Consider the following 17,397-nt stretch of genomic DNA (forward strand, 5'->3'; position numbering starts at 1 on the left):
CTGTGGCCAATCCCAGTTTCTGGTCTGCATTTGAGGGTCAGCCCCTGTTAAAGGGCAGGTGCTAGATGGCCTAGACCAGGGTTTCTCAACCTCAGCATTGTGGACATTTGGGGCAACGATAATTCTTTGCTGTGGAAGCTGTCCTGTGTATAGAAGGATGTATAACAGCAGTTCTGGCCTCTGTCCATTAGACATCAGAAGCACCTTCCTCCAATTTTGACAACCAGAAATGTCTCCAAACATTGGCAAATATTCCTGTGGGGGCATAACTGCTCCTAGTTGAGAACCACTAGTCTAGACCTGCACTGTCCAGCACACATTTCAAGTACTCAGCTGTATGAAGGGATCCGCAGCTATAGACATTCGTGTCATTGTAGAAAGGTTTATTGGTGCTGGTCTACATTGACTCAGACGTTTCTCAGGGAGACCACAGAATTTCAAATAAATCAAGTATTTTCTTCTCTTTCTTTGTATCCATCACTCTGGTCCTGCATGGGGCAGAGATATGAACTGTATTTAACCACATTTGTGCCCTCACAGGAATGTAGTTGAGAAACAGTTAAGTACGCAATGACCGTGGAGGGCACAGTAGTGTCTGTGAAGAAGGGACACTTGGATGTACAGCAGGCACCTGACAGGGACTCACAGGAGGCTTCCCAGAGAGGGGACACCTAAGCTGGGTCTTGTGCAGGAAAAGTAATTGTCAGAAAAAAAAGAATGAAAACAAGTGTGTGTGTGTGTGTGTGTGTGTGTGTGTGTGTGTGTGTGTGTGTGTGTGCTGGGGATGGAACCCAGAGGCATTCTACCTCCAAGAACACTCCAGCTTAATTTTTTATTTGGAAGCAGGCTGGCTAGGTAGCTAAGAGCCTTGCTAAGTTGTCAAGGCTGCATGTGTGTGTGTGTGGTACTGGGGATTGAAGCCAGGGGCATTCTACCTCCTGGCATAGAGTGGGTCCTCAGTACATTTTTGCACAATATGTGATTGGTACCCACCCTGTCCCACTTAGGATGGTCACTTTATAGCTTTGCCTCTGCCATGAGATGGGGCAAGAAACCAGATCCCAGCAATGCCAAGCAATTCTCAGCAATGGGGAATGAAAAGTGTTTTCACTTAATCCTCTCAGCCACTTTTTTTAAGGCACCTACCATGTCAGTTCATACCTGTTTAAGCCAAAATATTTACCAGGCATGGTGGCACACACTTGTAATCTCAGTATTTGGAAGGTTGAGACAGGGGGATCCCAGGCTGGAAGCCAGCCTCAGCACCTTCGTGAAACCCTGTTTCAAAATAAAGAATAAGCCGGGTGTGGTGGCACACTCTTGTAATCCCCGCACTTGGGAGGCGGAGATAGGAGGATCGCACACACAAGTTCAGAGCTGGCCTCACTGGCTTAAGAGACCCTGTTTCCAAATTGAAATATAAAAAAATAGGTCTGGGAGTGTAGCCCGGAGGTAGAAAGGTTTCCAGGAACCCCAGTATCATGAAAAAAAAAAAAAGAAAGAAAAAAAAAAAGGAGAAGAATAAAACAGGGCTAGGGGGTATAGCTCAGAGGCTGAGACAGGAGGATTGTAGGTTCAAGGACAGCCTCAGTAAGTAGTGAGGTTCTCAGCAACCTAGCAAGACTGCTTCAAAACAAAAAATAAATTTGGGACCTGGAGTGGGGGTGTAGTTCAGCGATAGAATGTCCCTAGTAACACACACACACACAAAATAAGGCGGGGCCAGGGGGGGTGTCAGCGTGTAGCTCAAAATGACTCTAGCTGGTCGTGGTGGTGCTCACTTGTAATCCCAGCATTTGGGAGGCTGAGACAGGAGGATCGCAGTTCGCAGACAGTGAGGCCCTGTTTCAAAAAAATAAAGAATAAAAAATAGGGCTGGAGGGGTAGCTCATAGGTAGAATGCCCCTGGGTTCAATCCCCAGTACCGCAAAAAAAAAAAAAAAAAAAAAAAGACTAAAAAATTGGGCTGGAGGTGTAGCTTGGAGGTAGAATGCCCCTGGGTTCTGTTAGATGAATTCGGTTCTTATTTCAGATCCCCCCCCCCCATAAGCTAAGTGTCCTGAAAGGCCCTGGTCTGACCAATTAAGCTACCATCCCCCTCTGACCGAACCTGGTCACTTACCTGGGAGACCTGCCCCCTCCTGGTGCCCTTGGCCAATCAGTGAAAGGGACATTCCCCGCTGACCCCAAGCCAATTACCTGGCCGCACGACCCCCTCCCATGGGACTCTAGCCAATTAGTTCAAAGAGCATTTCTCCTATCCTATTGGCCCCCAATCTGTAACCCCAAGCCCCTATATAACCCTGATCCCAGCACATTTTCTCTCTCTTCCCGGATTCTTCTTTCTCTCTCCCCCTCTGTCTGTCTGTCTGTCTGTTTGTCTGTCTCTCTCTCTCTCTCTCTCTCTCTCTCTCTCTCTCTCTCTTTCTCTCTCTCTCTTCCTTTCATACCGGCCCCTCCAATAAATCTCTTGGCTACGAGGTGGTCTCTGGTGTGATCAAACTTTGTCCTTTCAGGTTCCATTCCCACTATGGCAAAAATAAAAAAAAAAGTAGGGCTGGGGGTGTAGCTAAGAGGTGGAACTGCACAGGGTTCAAACCTGCAACCCCTGCACATGCGTCGTGCGTGCGCACAAACACACACACGCAAAAAAGGTGCAGTCAGGGTTTGCCTAGGAGGGGTTCTGAATTCTAACCACAGTTACACACACACACACACACCCCACAAATTGGTAAGGCGCGCTGGGAGCTAAGTCGCTAGACCCTTGTAAGGGTTTTTGGCTTTTGTGAGTGAAATGGGCCTTACGGGGCATTTCAACAGAGGAATGACATGACCTTACTGAAGTTTTATAAGCAACACCAGGGCACTGTGGGAACCCAGGGCAGGCATGCCACCCTGCCTCTGAGTTAGGAAAGCATCCAGGAAGAATGACTTCTGAGACCAGCTGGTGTTAGCCAGGCGGTGGGATGGGCCGAGGAGGCGTGCTTCAGGCACAGGAAACAGCCCGGCACTCAGAAAAGACGGCGGCCGCAGCGGCCGGAGGCTACACCGGGGAGGCCCTGGAGCAGGCTCAGGACCAGCGCGGGTACCGACGCCGGAAGCCCGGGTACCTAGAGCAGAGCGCGCCGCCGCCGCCGGAACGCGCCTGACTACAACTACCACAATGCTCCGCGCCTCCGCCGCCATGCCGGAGTCGGGCAGAAGCCGCGCGGAGCCCTGGGTCACGTGGTGCCGGCGCGTCACGTGGGCGCGTCAGGTGATGCTGCGGGGCGGGCGGACAGACTGCGGGGCGGACGGTGGACGCAGGGACACGGTCTACCTCTGGCCCTACCGATCCGACCCCTGCCGTCGTAGCCGCCATGACGGGGCTGGCGCTCCTCTACTCCGGGGTCTTCGTGACCTTCTGGGCCTGCACCATCGTCGTGGGTGAGGCCGGGCCCGGCGGGGGGGACGGCGTCGGGCCGAGCTGCTCGGGCCGGAGCCTCGCGGGAAGCGGGGTCCCAGAACGCGGGGCCCCCGGGCGGCCCTCTGCGTCCGCGTGCTGGGACCTCTGACTGCCGCGGGCGCCGGGCCCCCGCAGCCTCAGGGGCGCGGCAGCGGTGGTGGGGCCGCGAGCGCGCCCGGCCTGCCTGTCACTGCCGCCGCCCCGCGCGCCGCACGGCTGCCGTCCTTTCCGTGCTCCCGACCGACCGGGTCACCCAGCCGGCCGCCCCGGTTCCTCTTTCCGTCGTCCGCCCTCCCCCACGCAGCTTGTAGGATAAACAGCGCGGACCGCGCCGGCGGGATCTGGCCGGGTCTGGCCGGAGCGCGCGCTCCCTCCCTCTCCTGGTTATTGAGGTTTGGCAGGGCGTGCCTGCGGAGGTTCTTGGGTCTAGGTGTCACAGAGGGAAATGTGTTATTGAGGGAGTGGCAGAAAATGGAGACCTGAGTGGAGGTAGAGTTCACGGCCATCCCAAGGACTCTCCCTTGACTTGGGTATAGGCAACCTAACCTGTCAGCTGGGGAGTACTTTTTCTCTAGGTTGGGAAGCTTCTCCCTGGACAGCAGCCCCTAACCCTTTTCTTACTGCTGCAGGAATCTGTTACACCATTTTTGACTTGGGCTTCCGCTTCGACGTGGCATGGTAAGGGAGAGGATTCCACTGGGAGCTGCTTCTCTCTTCTGTGGTCCCAGCCCCTGCCCCATGCCACCACACCCCTGGGCCCTGGACATGACCCTCTGGGAGATATTTAGTCCATTGTTCTAGTACCTGGGATTGGTGGAGTGGGAGGCCAAGGGTTTTGTGCCCCTTTGCCACCAGAGCTGAATTGCTTTCTTCCCTATTTCCACTCCAGGTTCCTGACTGAGACTTCCCCCTTCATGTGGTCGAACCTGGGCATTGGCCTAGCCATCTCCCTGTCTGTGGTTGGGGCAGCCTGGTGAGTGTTGGGCTGGGGGGGCTGGGGGAGGGGCTGAGTAGAGGGCAGGTGGTTTTTAGTCATCCCAGGCAGTGACAGCTTGGGCTCTGTTCATCTGTTTCTTCACCCTTCCACCAGGGGCATCTATATCACAGGCTCCTCCATCATTGGAGGAGGGGTGAAGGCCCCCCGGATCAAGACCAAGAACCTGGTCAGGTAATTGTAAGAGCTCTTTGTTGTCAGAGCCAGCTGTGGTGGGGGCTGCCTGTGTATTTGACCTGGCCCCAGGCTGCTTCTGACCAGTCTGATAGGACGGGATATGAGTTGAGGAAAAGTTGTGGGGGCTTTCTGAGGGGGAGGGAGGTTGGTTTCTTTCTCATCTCGTCTTCTCCCCCCCATGTCTGCTGTCAGCATCATCTTCTGTGAGGCTGTGGCCATCTATGGGATCATCATGGCAATTGTCATCAGCAACATGGCTGAGGTGAGGCGGCCAGGGTGGGGTGGGCATCCCTTCCAGGGTGTGCCACGCGTTGCTTAGAGAGGAGGACGGTGCATAAGGAGTGGTTTCTGATACCTGTTATGTCCCCACAGCCTTTCACTGCCACCGAACCCAAGGCCATTGGCCATCGAAACTACCATGCGGGTAGGTGGACGGGTGTGTGACAGTGAAGAGCCGGGGCTTCGCACCTGCTCTCCCATGCCGATCTTGGACCTCAATTTTTATGTCCTCACAGCTACTTTGGCCTGCTTTGCAGAGTGGGGGTGGGAAGGGTCCATTCGCCCATGTTGGTCTCTTGTCTTCATTCCCTGTTTCTAGCACGGCCTCAGTGAGACACTTTCTGTCCCTCAGGCTACTCCATGTTTGGAGCCGGCCTCACAGTGGGCCTCTCTAACCTCTTCTGTGGAGTCTGTGTGGGCATCGTGGGCAGCGGGGCCGCCCTGGCCGACGCTCAGAACCCCAGCCTCTTCGTGAAGGTTCTCATCGTGGAGATCTTTGGCAGTGCCATTGGCCTCTTTGGGGTCATCGTCGCAATCCTTCAGGTGCTGAGTCCCCTCTGTGTCCTTGTGTTCAACCCAGCCTTGGCCTCTGGAGGAGCCAACATGCTCCCTTCTTCACCCGCAACTACAGAACCCCCCATACAGCTTCCACCACCTCATCATCTCCTGTTCCCCCTTTTAAGATATTCAACTTGTCTTTTTTTTTTTCCTCTTTGTGTGTATATATATCTCATTTAACCTCTCTGTATTGTCTGTTATTTTATCTGTCCTTCTCTCCCTGTGTGTTGTCTCTGGAAATACAGATGATGCCTTTGTGGTCTAGACTGGGTTGGGATCTTGTCTGTGTCTCCGTCAGTCTGTCTTGATGTGTTTTTGTCTCTTGGGGCCTGTATCTTGTGTGAGACATACTTGCAGTAGGAGAGCATGCCTGAATTGTGTCTTTTCTGTCTGATATGTGGGTTTGTGATCAAAGATCAGCCCAAGGATCTAACTGTAACTGGGGGTGCTTGACTGGGTTGACACTTAGTGACTGACACTGCCCGCGTGCCTCTTCTCTCCATTCTGTCCCTCAGCCTCGCTCTGGTTGTCTGGCTGTGTCTGTTCATCTGTTTGTCAGTGTGTCTGTCTTGGTTTAGTCATCCACCTGTTGCAGTCTGTCAGTCCCATCATGGGTTTGCTGGTCTGATGGTGCCATTGGTGACTGTGTGTCTATCCTTCTGTCCCTCCTGATTTTTCCTATTCTTCTTTTACAGACCTCCAGAGTGAAGATGGGTGACTAGATGATATATGTGGCGGGCCGTGCCCACTCTTATTTATTGCTGGTTCTCCTGGGATGGCTGGAGCTGTGCCCTTAGCCTTGCAGGGGCTTGGTGTTCAGGGCCTTCCCTGCACTCACCTCTCTGCCTGTTGACTTGGAAGCACTGCAGTCCAGCTGAATCCTCAGTGGGCTGCTGATGGCGACTGTGTATTCAGTTGTGCACCTAAATCCTCCACTCCAGCCCATCTTCCTGTGTTTGTGAAATAAACGTATTTGTTTGGGTCTGTGCGGTTTCCTCCTGTTGCCCTCTTGCGCCACCTTTCACAGAGGCAGGCTGTGTGCCTCAGCCTCCCTCCCACCTTCTAGGCACACACCTCTGCTCTTGACCTCCGGCTCTGGTGGGGCTCAGGGCTCTGTACCCCTGAGAATCTTTTTGGAGGGAACGAGGGAGCCTGGGACAAGAGCCCTGGCTATGCTCCCGCCTGGAGTCCTCGGGGCCCTGTTCCCAGGTCCAACTCTGACCCCGCAGTTACCCGACGGCCCTCAGGCGCCACCACCTGCGCGCCTGAAGCTTCCCGGGTAGTCCCGCCCCCCACCCTCCCGGCACCCCGAACCCCACACGGGTCCGCTCCTGCCCAATCCCATCTCCCCCTTCTTACCGACTTCCTGTACCCCAGAGGCCTCGGCCACCTTTAGCCCTCACTTTCCGGGATCGCCGACCCACCCCACAGGTGACTGGCCGTTAAACGTTCGCGGGGACCCGGCGGCCCGGTCCCGCCAGGCCGCGCCCCGCGCCCGCAGCCCCTCAGCGGGCTCGGCGCCTCCCGGGAGGGCGCGTGGCGGCGTGGCGGGGGCGCGCGTGGCGGGGACGGGCGTGGCGGGGGCGCGCGTGGCGGGGACGGGCGTGGCGGGGGCGCGCGTGGCGGCGTGGCGGGCGCGCGCGCGGGCGCGGCCGGGCAGCCCCTCCGAGGCGCCGTAGCGCGGGAGGGAGGCGGCGGCGCTGTGGTCCGTCGGTCCGCCGGCCCGTGGGTCTGCCCGGCCGCCGGCCCCGCCCTGCCTCCCGGGCGGCTCGGCTCCATGGCCCGCGGCGGCGGCGGCGGCGGCGGCGGCGGGAGGCGGCCCGGGCGCCGCTGACCCGGCCAGGAGGCGGCGGGGCCGGCCATGGGGGACCGCGCCGCCCGCAGCTGCCGGAGCCCGGAGCCCTGCCCGAGCTGGAGCGGCGTCCCCTGCTGAGCCCCGGGTGAGCGCCGGGTGAGGGGCGCGCGGCCCCCGCCCCGGGCCCCGGGATCCCGGCCCCGCGAGGGCGCCCGCGCCGCGGCAGACCCCCGCCCGGGCGCCCGGCCTGGCCTCGCCTCCCGCCCGGCCCGGCTCCCCGGGCTCCGCCGCCCCCAGCCAGCCTCCCTCATTGTCCTCGCTCGCCCCGGCCTCGTGGCGCGGGGAGGCGCTCCTGCGCGGCTCTCCCCTGCCTCGGCCCCCCGCATCACTTCCCCCACTCCCCGCGCCCCCGCCCCGCGCAACACCCACCGGGGCTCGGCGGCCTCCCCCGGCCGGGCTGCCACGGGCGCAGCCGCTAGCCTCGCCCGCCCCCCCCCACCCCCCAGCCTGCCGCCCGCTTGACCCAGAACCCCTGCCTGGGAGGGAGGGCTGGGGATGCTTGCACGTGGGTCTGGGTGTGAGCCGCCCGGGAGCCTGATGTATGGCTGTGTGAGTCCGGGAACAGCCGCTTTGTTGGTGAGTGTGGGGCTCGTGTGTTACCGTCAGCCGGGTGTGTCTGTGACTCTGTATGTAGTTCTCTGTGTGGCTGAGTGTGGGACTACTGCTGGGACCAGGATGTCTGTGCGATTCTGTATGTGTGAGCGGGACTCACCCTGCTCCCTGGAGCACTGCCAGAAGTGGTTGCTGTCCTGTTGGAACCACAGCTGGAGCCATGACCCAGGCAAGCCTCCTCCTGCCCTGCTGAGAGCCGCTGCCCTTTCCAGGGCCCAGGTGTGCCCTGTTCTGCCACTCAGAACCAGCCGTGCTGGGTAGGCTCCAGAGCTGGCCTTGAGGTCTCAGATAAGGGTGTCCCCTGGCCCACCCTGTACGTTGATCCCTTGCTTGAGTAGGAAGAGATCCCACAAATGTCCTGTCCATATTTGGCCCCCTGGATGCTGAGGGCCACTTCCCAGCCTGGTCCCAGTTAGTCTGGCCTGTTTAATGCTGGGACCTGAATGACCAAACCATTCCCACCACCGCTCCTGGAAGGACTAAATGAAGTCATGAGTATAAAGTGCTCCTGCTTGGAAGGTACTCAGTAAGCGGTTCCCTTCCCCAAGCCCTGAGCCCTGGGTTGACGGTGTGGCCCTCTGGGGTGTCTGTTCTCTGGGGCACAGGTGCACATACAGGTCTGTAGGTAAATGTGTTGCCATGCTTGGGTATGAACCTGTGTGATCAGAGTTCACGTGTCCATGCTCCTGGGAGCATGTCAGTGTAGAGTTGTGCGAGAATGGTGTGTATGTGTGTCAGGGAGGATGGAAAGGTAAGTGTCTGTGACTTAGTACTGGAGTATGTCTGAAGATAAGGGAGCAGAGTTGCCAGCAACTGTCTGGACGTCTGTATGCAGGTAGAGCGTGAGTTGGTGAGTGTATAGGTTGTGAGCAGGTAAGTGTGAGGATGTGGGTCTGTTAGCGTGAGCAGCTGGGCAGAGGTGGGTAGGCAGCCTTCCCCAGCCCACACTGACCCTTGGGATCTGTTTCCTCCCTGCTCAGGCCGGCAGCCCGGGCCCATTGGGCGGGCCGGAGGCCGCCTACGGGATGAGCAGACTGCTGGGGGGGACGTTGGAGCGCGTCTGCAAGGCTGTGCTCCTGCTCTGCCTGCTGCACTTCCTCGTGGCCGTCATCCTCTACTTTGATGTCTACGCCCAGCACCTGGCCTTCTTCAGCCGCTTCAGTGCCCGCGGCCCCGCCCGTGCCCTCCACCCGGCAGCCGCCAGCAGCAGCAGCACCAACTGCTCCCGGCCCAACGCCACTGCCCCCAGCTCCGGGCTCCCTGAGGTCCCCAGTGCCCGGCCCGGCCCCACGGCTCCGGTCCTGCCACCCTGTCCTGACTCGCCACCTGGTCTTGGTGAGCCTGCAGGGTAGGGCCTGCCTGTAGGGGTGGGAAGAGGGTCTTACCCGTGTGACTGGGGAACGGAATCTTGACCCATGAGGACTCAAGGGTCTGAGTCTGTTGAAAGGGGATGGTCCTGGGATCCGCTGCCCATCCACAGGGGGCTGGTGTCCCTGCTTTCTGGATGAGGCCCTGACTCCTGACACCATCCTGCCTGCAGTGGGTCGACTGCTGATCGAGTTCACCACACCCATGCCCCTGGAGCGGGTGCAGAGGGAGAACCCGGGCGTGCTCCTGGGTGGCCGCTATACACCGCCTGACTGCACCCCAGCCCAGACAGTGGCGGTCATCATCCCCTTTAGACACCGGGAGCATCACCTACGCTACTGGCTCCACTACCTACACCCCATCTTGAGGCGGCAGCGACTGCGCTATGGCATCTATGTCATCAACCAGGTCAGCTGTCTGGGGTCCCTGACTGGGCGCTAGCCAGCAGGGAGCCCACCGGTACCTGTGGGTATGCCCGCTTGGGGCTTGGGGGCCCTGTTGGTGCATACATGGGGTTGGGGGTCGTATTGGGGTCCTTGTCTGCACATGGTTGTGTGGTATGTGAGTGTACGTGGCACGGAGGGTTACGTGTTTGGAATGTGTGCAGGAAGGTGTGTGTGTGTGGGCATGCACACTGCTGGGTGTTGCCTAGCCTCAGAAGGGAGTAGACCCTAATTGTCAACCCTTGGCAGGCACCGCCCCATGCTGGTAGAAGCCTAGGGGACACTGAGTAGGAGGTCAGATTGAAGGTCCTGAGGAAAGGGAAAGAACCTTGAAAAGGGGATGAAGCCTAGAACCCTTAGAGGCAGGTGTTGGCCACAGCTGAGGCCAGGAGGCTCAGTGTGGATCGCGGTGCTGCCGGGGGCCTGGCTAGGCCGGCTTCGGGGTCCCAGAGAGGATCTGACGCAGGCCCTCCCTGCCCACAAAGAACTCCTGCCCGGGGTACGGATTCCTATAGACTTCAGCAGGATGGCAAGTGACTGGTGTTGGGCCGTTGAAGCACAGGGAGGCCTGCTGCTGCTCTGGCCTGGGGAGCAGCCGCTGGGGTGGGTCTAGAGGGCAGGCAGCAGCCCGGAGGCAAGTGTTCTGAGCAGAGACCTGGAGGGCCCTGTGCTCAGTGAGAACCGTCTGTGTGTTCAGGAACTGTTGGCTGAGGTGAGGGGGGCAATATAGAGGAATTGGTAGAGGGCAGATCAAGAAGGGTCTTGGGAAGCTTGCTCAGCAGTCGGGACTCCAGCCTGAAGACGGCGGGTCACTGTTGTTCTAAGGAGAGAGAAACATGTGTGATTCCGCTATAAACAGAGTATTGTGATTGTGCACGGGAGTGGGTGAAAGGGGAGGCTCTAGGCAGGGTGACTGGGTAGGGGAGATTTCAACAGCCAGGAAAAAGATGGTGAGTGTGCATACGGGCAGGGCGGCCGTCGTGGGGGTGCAGGGGCGTTGTCACACAAGTAGAGAGTAAGGAAAGAGATGTCAGGACAGCATGAGGGTTCAGGTCTCCAGCTGTTGGCCCGCCGGGTGGCTGCAGAGGAGGGTGTGATTCTTAATTCTGTCATGCCTGGGATGAGTTTGAGAGTCTGGAGAAAGTACAGGAGGAACATTGTGTAAGTATTTAGATAATGAATCCAGACAGGAGGAGGAAGGTCCGCGGTGGAGAGGGAGATCTGGGAGTATCTACATGGTCCCTATAACCAACACCATCCAGCATGCCTACAGCGCAGGGGATGGGGGAGGAGGAAGCCAGCACTGGATGGATGGAGGCTGCTCCAGCGGCTGAGGAGACTGGCCAGAGGAGGCGGAGACCCGGGAGAGTGGGTATCCCCCGGAAGCCTGGCCGCCAGTGTTGGGAAGGAAACATGGCAGCTGTGTGAGCACTGTGGGGGAGTGAGCAGGGAATGGGGACCAAGAAGCGTCCAGTGGATTTAGCAACAAGGTGGGCCCAGCGAGAACCATTTCGGGGGCATGGTGGGGGCGGAAGCAGATTGCAGTGGGTTGAAGAAGGAATCCGATTTGACAAAATAACTGATTGGAGACAACTCTTTTTTTTTTTTTTTATCTCTGCTGAGAAGAGAAGGCAAGAGGTAGGGTGGCTCAAGGAGGTTTAGTTTTTCTCTAAGGAGAGAATTGAGCATGTTTGTGAGCCGTGAGGGAGAAGCCTAGGGCTCCTGGCTGGTGAGAGAGACCAGAAGGAACGGCAATGAGCCAGGAGGAAATGGAAAGCCCCTCCAGGGGATGGTGGAAGAGAAGATGTGGGGGGCTGGGTACGTAACTCTTCAAGAGGAGAGAGGTTTCTGCCCACCACTCACGCTCAGGTTTGGCTGGTGCAGAGGAGCCCACTCAGGCGCCCTCTCCAGGAACTTGTAGCTTTAATGTGCAGAGTCTGGATTGGGGCAGGGGTCCAGAGGCAGTGTCTCCTACTGAATCTTCCCTGCTCTGTGAAGAATGTGGTGGCTGGGCCTACATTGCAAGGATCCCTGCACCTCTGTTTGTCAGGGCTCATGGGGATATGGCTGTTTGATGGGGAGACAAGTGAATCTTGCTCGGTCCTGTCCCGGTCTCAGAAGCTGCTGAGAGAGTTAGATGTGGATTGAGAAGGGCCAGAGGGGGCAGGTGCCTAAGACTGAGTGGCTCCGTGTCTATGGTTTCTGCATCTTAGACACTGGTCATTTAGGGCATTCACTGTCTCATTTTATGACTCTGCCCAGCAGGGATAGAGACCAGGGCTGCTCATCTCTAGAATCCCCACTGGCAAAAAGGAAATGCTGGGGACAAAGGAGGAGGACACGGGCATGTTCAAATGAGATAGGAGAGTGCCAAATGACAGCTTAAACGGACAGTGGTGCAAACAAAGCTCTTAGGAGGGAAGGAGCAGTTGCACTGGAGCGGGAAGTTTGGTCAGGAGACCCTTTCCAGATGCAGGTATGACAAGCAAGAGAGCATTCTAGGCAGGGGGAACCGTTGACCCCTAGGCCTGCAGATGAGAGTCTGGCATGTCCTAAGAAACGTAGTGGTTGGAGGACAACCAACCACTTAGGGTCTGAGGACAGTGGCCACAGAGGAGACTGGAGCCAAGTCATGAAAGGCTTTTGAAGGCCGGATCTAGAATGAAATGTTGGACTTGATCCTGAGAGCCTGCAGAGCACAGGGGGCGGAGCTGGAGGTGCCCTGGGGGGGTGCGGCTCTGGAAAGTGGCGAGGGGGCGGGTACTTGCTGGTCATGGGCCTGAGCTGACTGGTCCCCGCTCCCCCAGCATGGTGAGGACACCTTCAACCGGGCCAAGCTGCTCAATGTGGGTTTCCTAGAGGCGTTGAAGGAGGATGCTACCTACGACTGCTTCATCTTCAGTGACGTGGACCTGGTCCCCATGGACGACCGCAATCTGTACCGCTGCGGTGACCAGCCCCGCCACTTTGCCATTGCCATGGACAAGTTTGGCTTCCGGTGAGGCTCTCGTCTCAGCCAGACCCAGGCCTCCCTAACCCTGCTTCACCCAGGCCCTCTCTCCCAACCCTAAGTGCCCCTCTGGCCTCTGGCTTGGGGCCAGACCCTTCTGGCTAGAGTAGATCCTCCCTGGGCCCCTGGTTACACATTTCTTCCCACACCCCACCTCTGGTCCTGCATCTTGAATCCCTTTGTGACCCTACTGACACCTGCCCTCCCGTGCCATAGGCTGCCCTATGCTGGCTACTTTGGAGGTGTGTCAGGCCTGAGCAAGGCCCAGTTTCTGAGAATCAATGGCTTTCCCAACGAGTACTGGGGCTGGGGTGGCGAGGATGATGACATCTTCAACCGGTGAGTAGTGTTAGGGTTGGGTGTAGACTGGGTGGCGAGGGGGTAAGGTGTACACTGGGTGGGAATTGTTGCCCTTCCTGGTCCCTGCTCCAGTCCGTTTGTCCCCATCCTCAGGATCTCCCTGACTGGAATGAAGATCTCACGCCCAGACATCCGAATAGGCCGCTATCGCATGATCAAGCATGACCGGGACAAGCATAACGAGCCCAACCCGCAGAGGTAACTAGCCCTCCAGCACTCGGGCCCTGGTGCCCCCAACCCCTTACGCCTGCAGGTGACCTCCCAGTGTCCCCAGATCTTGACCCCCGAGTGCCCTCAATTACTGATCTCCTAGAATTGGCCTCCAAGCATCTTTGACCCTGAGAAGTGATTCCCAGAGGCCACGACCCCTGTCCTCTACCCCGCATACCTCTGACCCCTGGCATGATTAATAGAGGTAAGTAGAATTTATAGGAAGCGCTCACATTGCCATGGAGTAGGTTGTGTTTACATTGTTGCCCTCAAAAGACCTCCTGTGCACACCTTGAGTGACCCCTGGTCCTGCCAAGGCAGATAGGATGGGGGGAGTCTGAGGCTGGCTGGGAAAAGGACCTCCACAGGACTTTCCTGGGCTTCCCGACACTTCCTGAGGCTGCTGCCAGGCCTCCTGCGGTGGGGTCATACCAACCTCTGGCCTGCCATCCCTCATGAAAGCCCGTTCTCAGAAGAAGACAGGTCGTGACAGCACGAGGTGACAGGGAGTGATGGCGGGAGGCTTCTGGAGGGAGGAGAGTGGGTGACTGGAGTTTGAGAATAGTTATTCATTCTTGTCTCATGCCTACCTTGGGCACATTGCTGTGTTAACCAGCCTAATGGAGGAGGCCAGTGTGGAAGAAGGAAAATGTACTTGTAAGAGTCTGGAACATGCTGGGGATGGTGGTACACAACTGTAATTCCAGTACTTGGGAGGATAAGACAGGAGGGTGGCAGGTTCAAGGCCAGCCTCAGCAAATTAGCAAGGCCCTAGGCAACTTAATGAGACCCTGTTTCAAAATAAAAAGGAAAGCCAGGCATGGTGGCGCACATTTGTAATCTCAGCATTTGGGAGGCTGAGACAGGAGGATCACAATTCACAGACAGCCTTAGCTACTTAGTGAGGCCTTTTGCAACTCAGTGAGACTCTGTTTCAAAATAAAGAATAATAAATTGGGCTGGGGATGTTGCTTGGAGGTAGAATGCCCCTGGGTTTCATCCCCAGTACTGCAAAATAAATAAATAAATGGAGTTGGGGGTGTGACTCAGAGGTAGAATATCTCTGGGTTCAATCCCCAGTACAAAAATAAATAAATAAATAAATAAATAAATAAATAAATAAATAAATAAAAGTACAGCATATAAACATGCCTGGCAGATGCTGAGGCTCTTCAACTGTTTGGTTTTAAAATATCCCAAAGCTGCTGGGTGTGGTGGCGCACGCTTATAATCCCAGCATTTGGAAGGCTGAGACAGATCACACTCTATGGACAGCCTCAGCTAATACCTAGTGAGGCCCTTTGCAACTTAGTGAGACTGTTTCAAAATAAAGAATAAAAAATAGGGCTGGCGCCAGGCACTTGTAATCCCTATGCTCTGGGAGGCTGAGACAGGATGATTGTGCAGTTTCAAAGCCAGCCTCAGCTACTTAGTGAGGCTCTCAGCAACTTAGTGAGACCCTGTTTCCAAATAAAATAGAAAATAGGTCTGGGAGTATAGCCTGGAGGTAGAAAAGCCCCTGGATTCCACCCCCAATAACACACACACACACACACACACACACACACACACACACACAATAGGGCTGGGGGTGTAGCTTGGAGGTAGAATGCCCCTGGGTTCCATCCCCAGTACCAAAAAAAAAAAAAAAAAAAAGATACCCAAAGGCTGGAAGTGACAGTAAGGGGCAGTCAGTCCTGAGTGGGGTCTTGATACCGGGTTGGCAGTTTAACTTTTGTCCCAGAGAGACTGGGGAGTCCTGGTGGCACTTCAGGCAGTGTGGGGCAAGGTCAGATTTATGTTCAGAAGGTTCATTCTTTGAGCCTGAGAAAGGCAAAGGACTGGCCTAATGCTGGGTGGACTGGAGAGGACATGGACTCAGCCTGAGGGAATGGACGGAGTCTGAGGGGGCTTGCTGGGGCAAGGACCGGGGGGGTGGGGATAGGCTGCTGTGCTCCCAAATTGGGTAGTAGGGTTTTCTGCTCTGAACCCAGGGTGTAGGAATAGGGTGGATGGATTGAGGTGCTGATGCAGGGTGGGGGTTTGGCAGAAACCATGAGGCCCCAGGAAGACCAGGGAGCTGATAAAAAAGCAAGTAGTTCAGATATAAATCATGGTCACCATGGAAGGGATGACAGACTGGGGAAGAGGAGCACCAGGGCAGCAGAGGGAGAGCACCATACTGAGAGGGTTCAGGAGAGGAGTCAGAGCTGAGCTCAGGATTGGGAAGGCTGGGAGTTGTGGCACACGCCTGTAATCCCAGTGCCTGGGAGGCTAAGACAGAAGGATCACAGGCTCAAGACCAGCTTCAGCAATTTAGTGAGACTCCCAGCAACCTAGTGAGACCTTGTTTCAAAATGAATAGCTAAAAAAAAAAAAAGGTCTGGGGATGTAGCTCAGAGGTAGATCACCCCTAGGCGTAATCCCCAATAACACACACACACACACATTGGGAGGATCAAAACATTTGAGGTGTGGGTGAGAGTGGAGCTCTACAAATACCACAGGAGCCTTGGTCCCGTTGCAGGTACAGTCTTTCTGGGTGTTATTAATGATATCTGCTTCAGTGTGGGAACAGCCAATAACAGAAATGTCTGAGTTAAGGAACTTGTAGCACACACCTGTAATTCTAGTACTTTGGAGGCTGCGATGGGAAGCTGGCACGTTCGAGGCCAGCACACAGTAACTGCCAGATCCTGTTGAAAAAAAGGGTTGAGGGTGTAGCTCAAAGGTAGAAGGCTGCTGGGTTCAATCCCCAGAACCACAAGGGGGTGGTAAGGCTAGGTAAAAAGCGAACTGGCTTACAGAGCCCTGCCCACACAGTCTCTAACATCCAAGCTAATCTTACTGTTTTTCCCTTGGCCCACAAAGGTCTAGCCACCCAGCTGCAAAATTTTGCTCACAGTTTAGGGATGGCTTGTGCTGACCTTTGACCTTGTGCCTGGGATGCTCTTCCCCTTGCCTGTTAACCTGTTCCCCTGGGGACGCCGGCTTGTCCTGAGAGGAAAGACCTCATCTGCCCTGCTCGAGGCTGTATGCCTGAGGCTCAGAGCACAACCTGGACGCAGGGAGTGCTCAATAAGTAGATGGGGAAGGAGTGGCCCAAAGGATGGCACGGGTTTGGGAGTAAAGAGGATGCATCTGACTCGGACACATTGCATTTGAGGTGTCTATGGCTGCCTCTTCTCTGCCTCTAAGGCTTGGAAGGAAGGTCTGAACTGAGATTTGTGAGGGTGTCATACTGTTTTCTGACCAAATGGGTTGAGGTCTCTGCTTTGAGAGCAGATGTAAGTCACCCTAAAGGAACAGGATGGCTGGAGGCTTCCCCGGAGGTACCGTATTGGGCTTGGTGGTGGTTCAACCCTGACCGGAACCCGTTTCCACTCTCCAGGTTTACCAAGATTCAAAACACGAAGCTGACCATGAAGCGTGATGGCATCCGGTCAGTGAGGTACCAGGTCTTGGAGGTGTCTCGGCAACCGCTCTTCACCAACATCACAGTGGACATTGGGCGGCCCCCGTCTTGGCCCCCTCGGGGCTGACACTCATGGACAAAGGCTCTCCCGTGCCAGGAGTTGCCTGCCAGGGACTGACCTACAGCCTGGCGGTGGCTGCTCAGTGGGGGACCTCACAGGACTGAGACTATTGGCGTTTTCTGAAGGTCTTCAGTAGACCTGCCAACTGTACCTAGAAGTTTCAGAACCCACTCCGGGGGGCTTCTGGCTTGGGCAGGCCCCTCAAGTGTGGCCCTCTCTGGGGTCAGCCCTTCTTCCTGCCCTACTCCCCCAGTCCAGCCCAGCCCCCTCACTGTCAGGGTCGGGCCAGCCCCTGCACTGCCTCGCGGAGTGGCCTGGGCTAGGTCACTCCACCTCTCTGTGCCTCAGTTTACCCCCCTTGAGTCCCCTAGGGCCTGGAAGGGTGGGAGATATGACTAGGGGGCAGTGTTTCTTCCAGGGGGAATTCTCAGACCTGGGGATCCCCCATGCTCCCAGGGGAGGGGAAACCTTTTTCATTCAACATTGTAGGGGGCAAGCTTTGGTGCACCCCCTGCTGAGGAGCAGCCCCAAGTGGGGACCAGAGGGGATG

At 56.6% G+C, this 17,397-nt stretch overlaps 2 protein-coding genes across 3 annotated transcripts; both read left to right on the plus strand.

Annotated features, from left to right (window-relative positions):
* Positions 1-3,319: 3,319 nt before the first annotated feature.
* Positions 3,320-6,175, plus strand: ATP6V0B (ATPase H+ transporting V0 subunit b; the record flags this gene model as incomplete). The annotated part of the gene is made up of 8 exons (XM_080692864.1): positions 3,320-3,426; positions 4,075-4,123; positions 4,335-4,418; positions 4,536-4,613; positions 4,809-4,878; positions 4,989-5,040; positions 5,248-5,438; positions 6,149-6,175. The coding sequence occupies exons 1-8, from the start codon at positions 3,360-3,362 to the stop codon at positions 6,173-6,175; spliced, it is 618 nt and encodes a 205-aa protein (XP_080548990.1). The 5' UTR covers positions 3,320-3,359.
* Positions 6,176-8,300: 2,125 nt separating this feature from the next.
* Positions 8,301-16,853, plus strand: B4GALT2 (beta-1,4-galactosyltransferase 2; the record flags this gene model as incomplete). 2 transcript variants are annotated; one of them, XM_080692345.1, is made up of 7 exons in its annotated part: positions 8,301-8,453; positions 8,901-9,255; positions 9,461-9,696; positions 12,539-12,729; positions 12,958-13,080; positions 13,195-13,299; positions 16,703-16,853. In XM_080692345.1, exons 2-7 carry the CDS (start codon positions 8,946-8,948, stop codon positions 16,851-16,853), a joined length of 1,116 nt encoding a protein of 371 aa, XP_080548471.1. In that variant the 5' UTR covers positions 8,301-8,453; positions 8,901-8,945. The 2 variants fall into 2 exon arrangements, with proteins under 2 accessions (XP_080548471.1, XP_080548472.1); XM_080692346.1 differs by lacking the exon at positions 8,301-8,453 and having other exon boundaries at positions 8,895-9,255.
* Between the last annotated feature and the right edge of the window lie 544 nt (positions 16,854-17,397).

This window comes from Muscardinus avellanarius, assembly GCF_963383645.1.
Source record: "Muscardinus avellanarius genome assembly, chromosome: 3".
NCBI lineage: Eukaryota > Metazoa > Chordata > Mammalia > Rodentia > Gliridae > Muscardinus > Muscardinus avellanarius.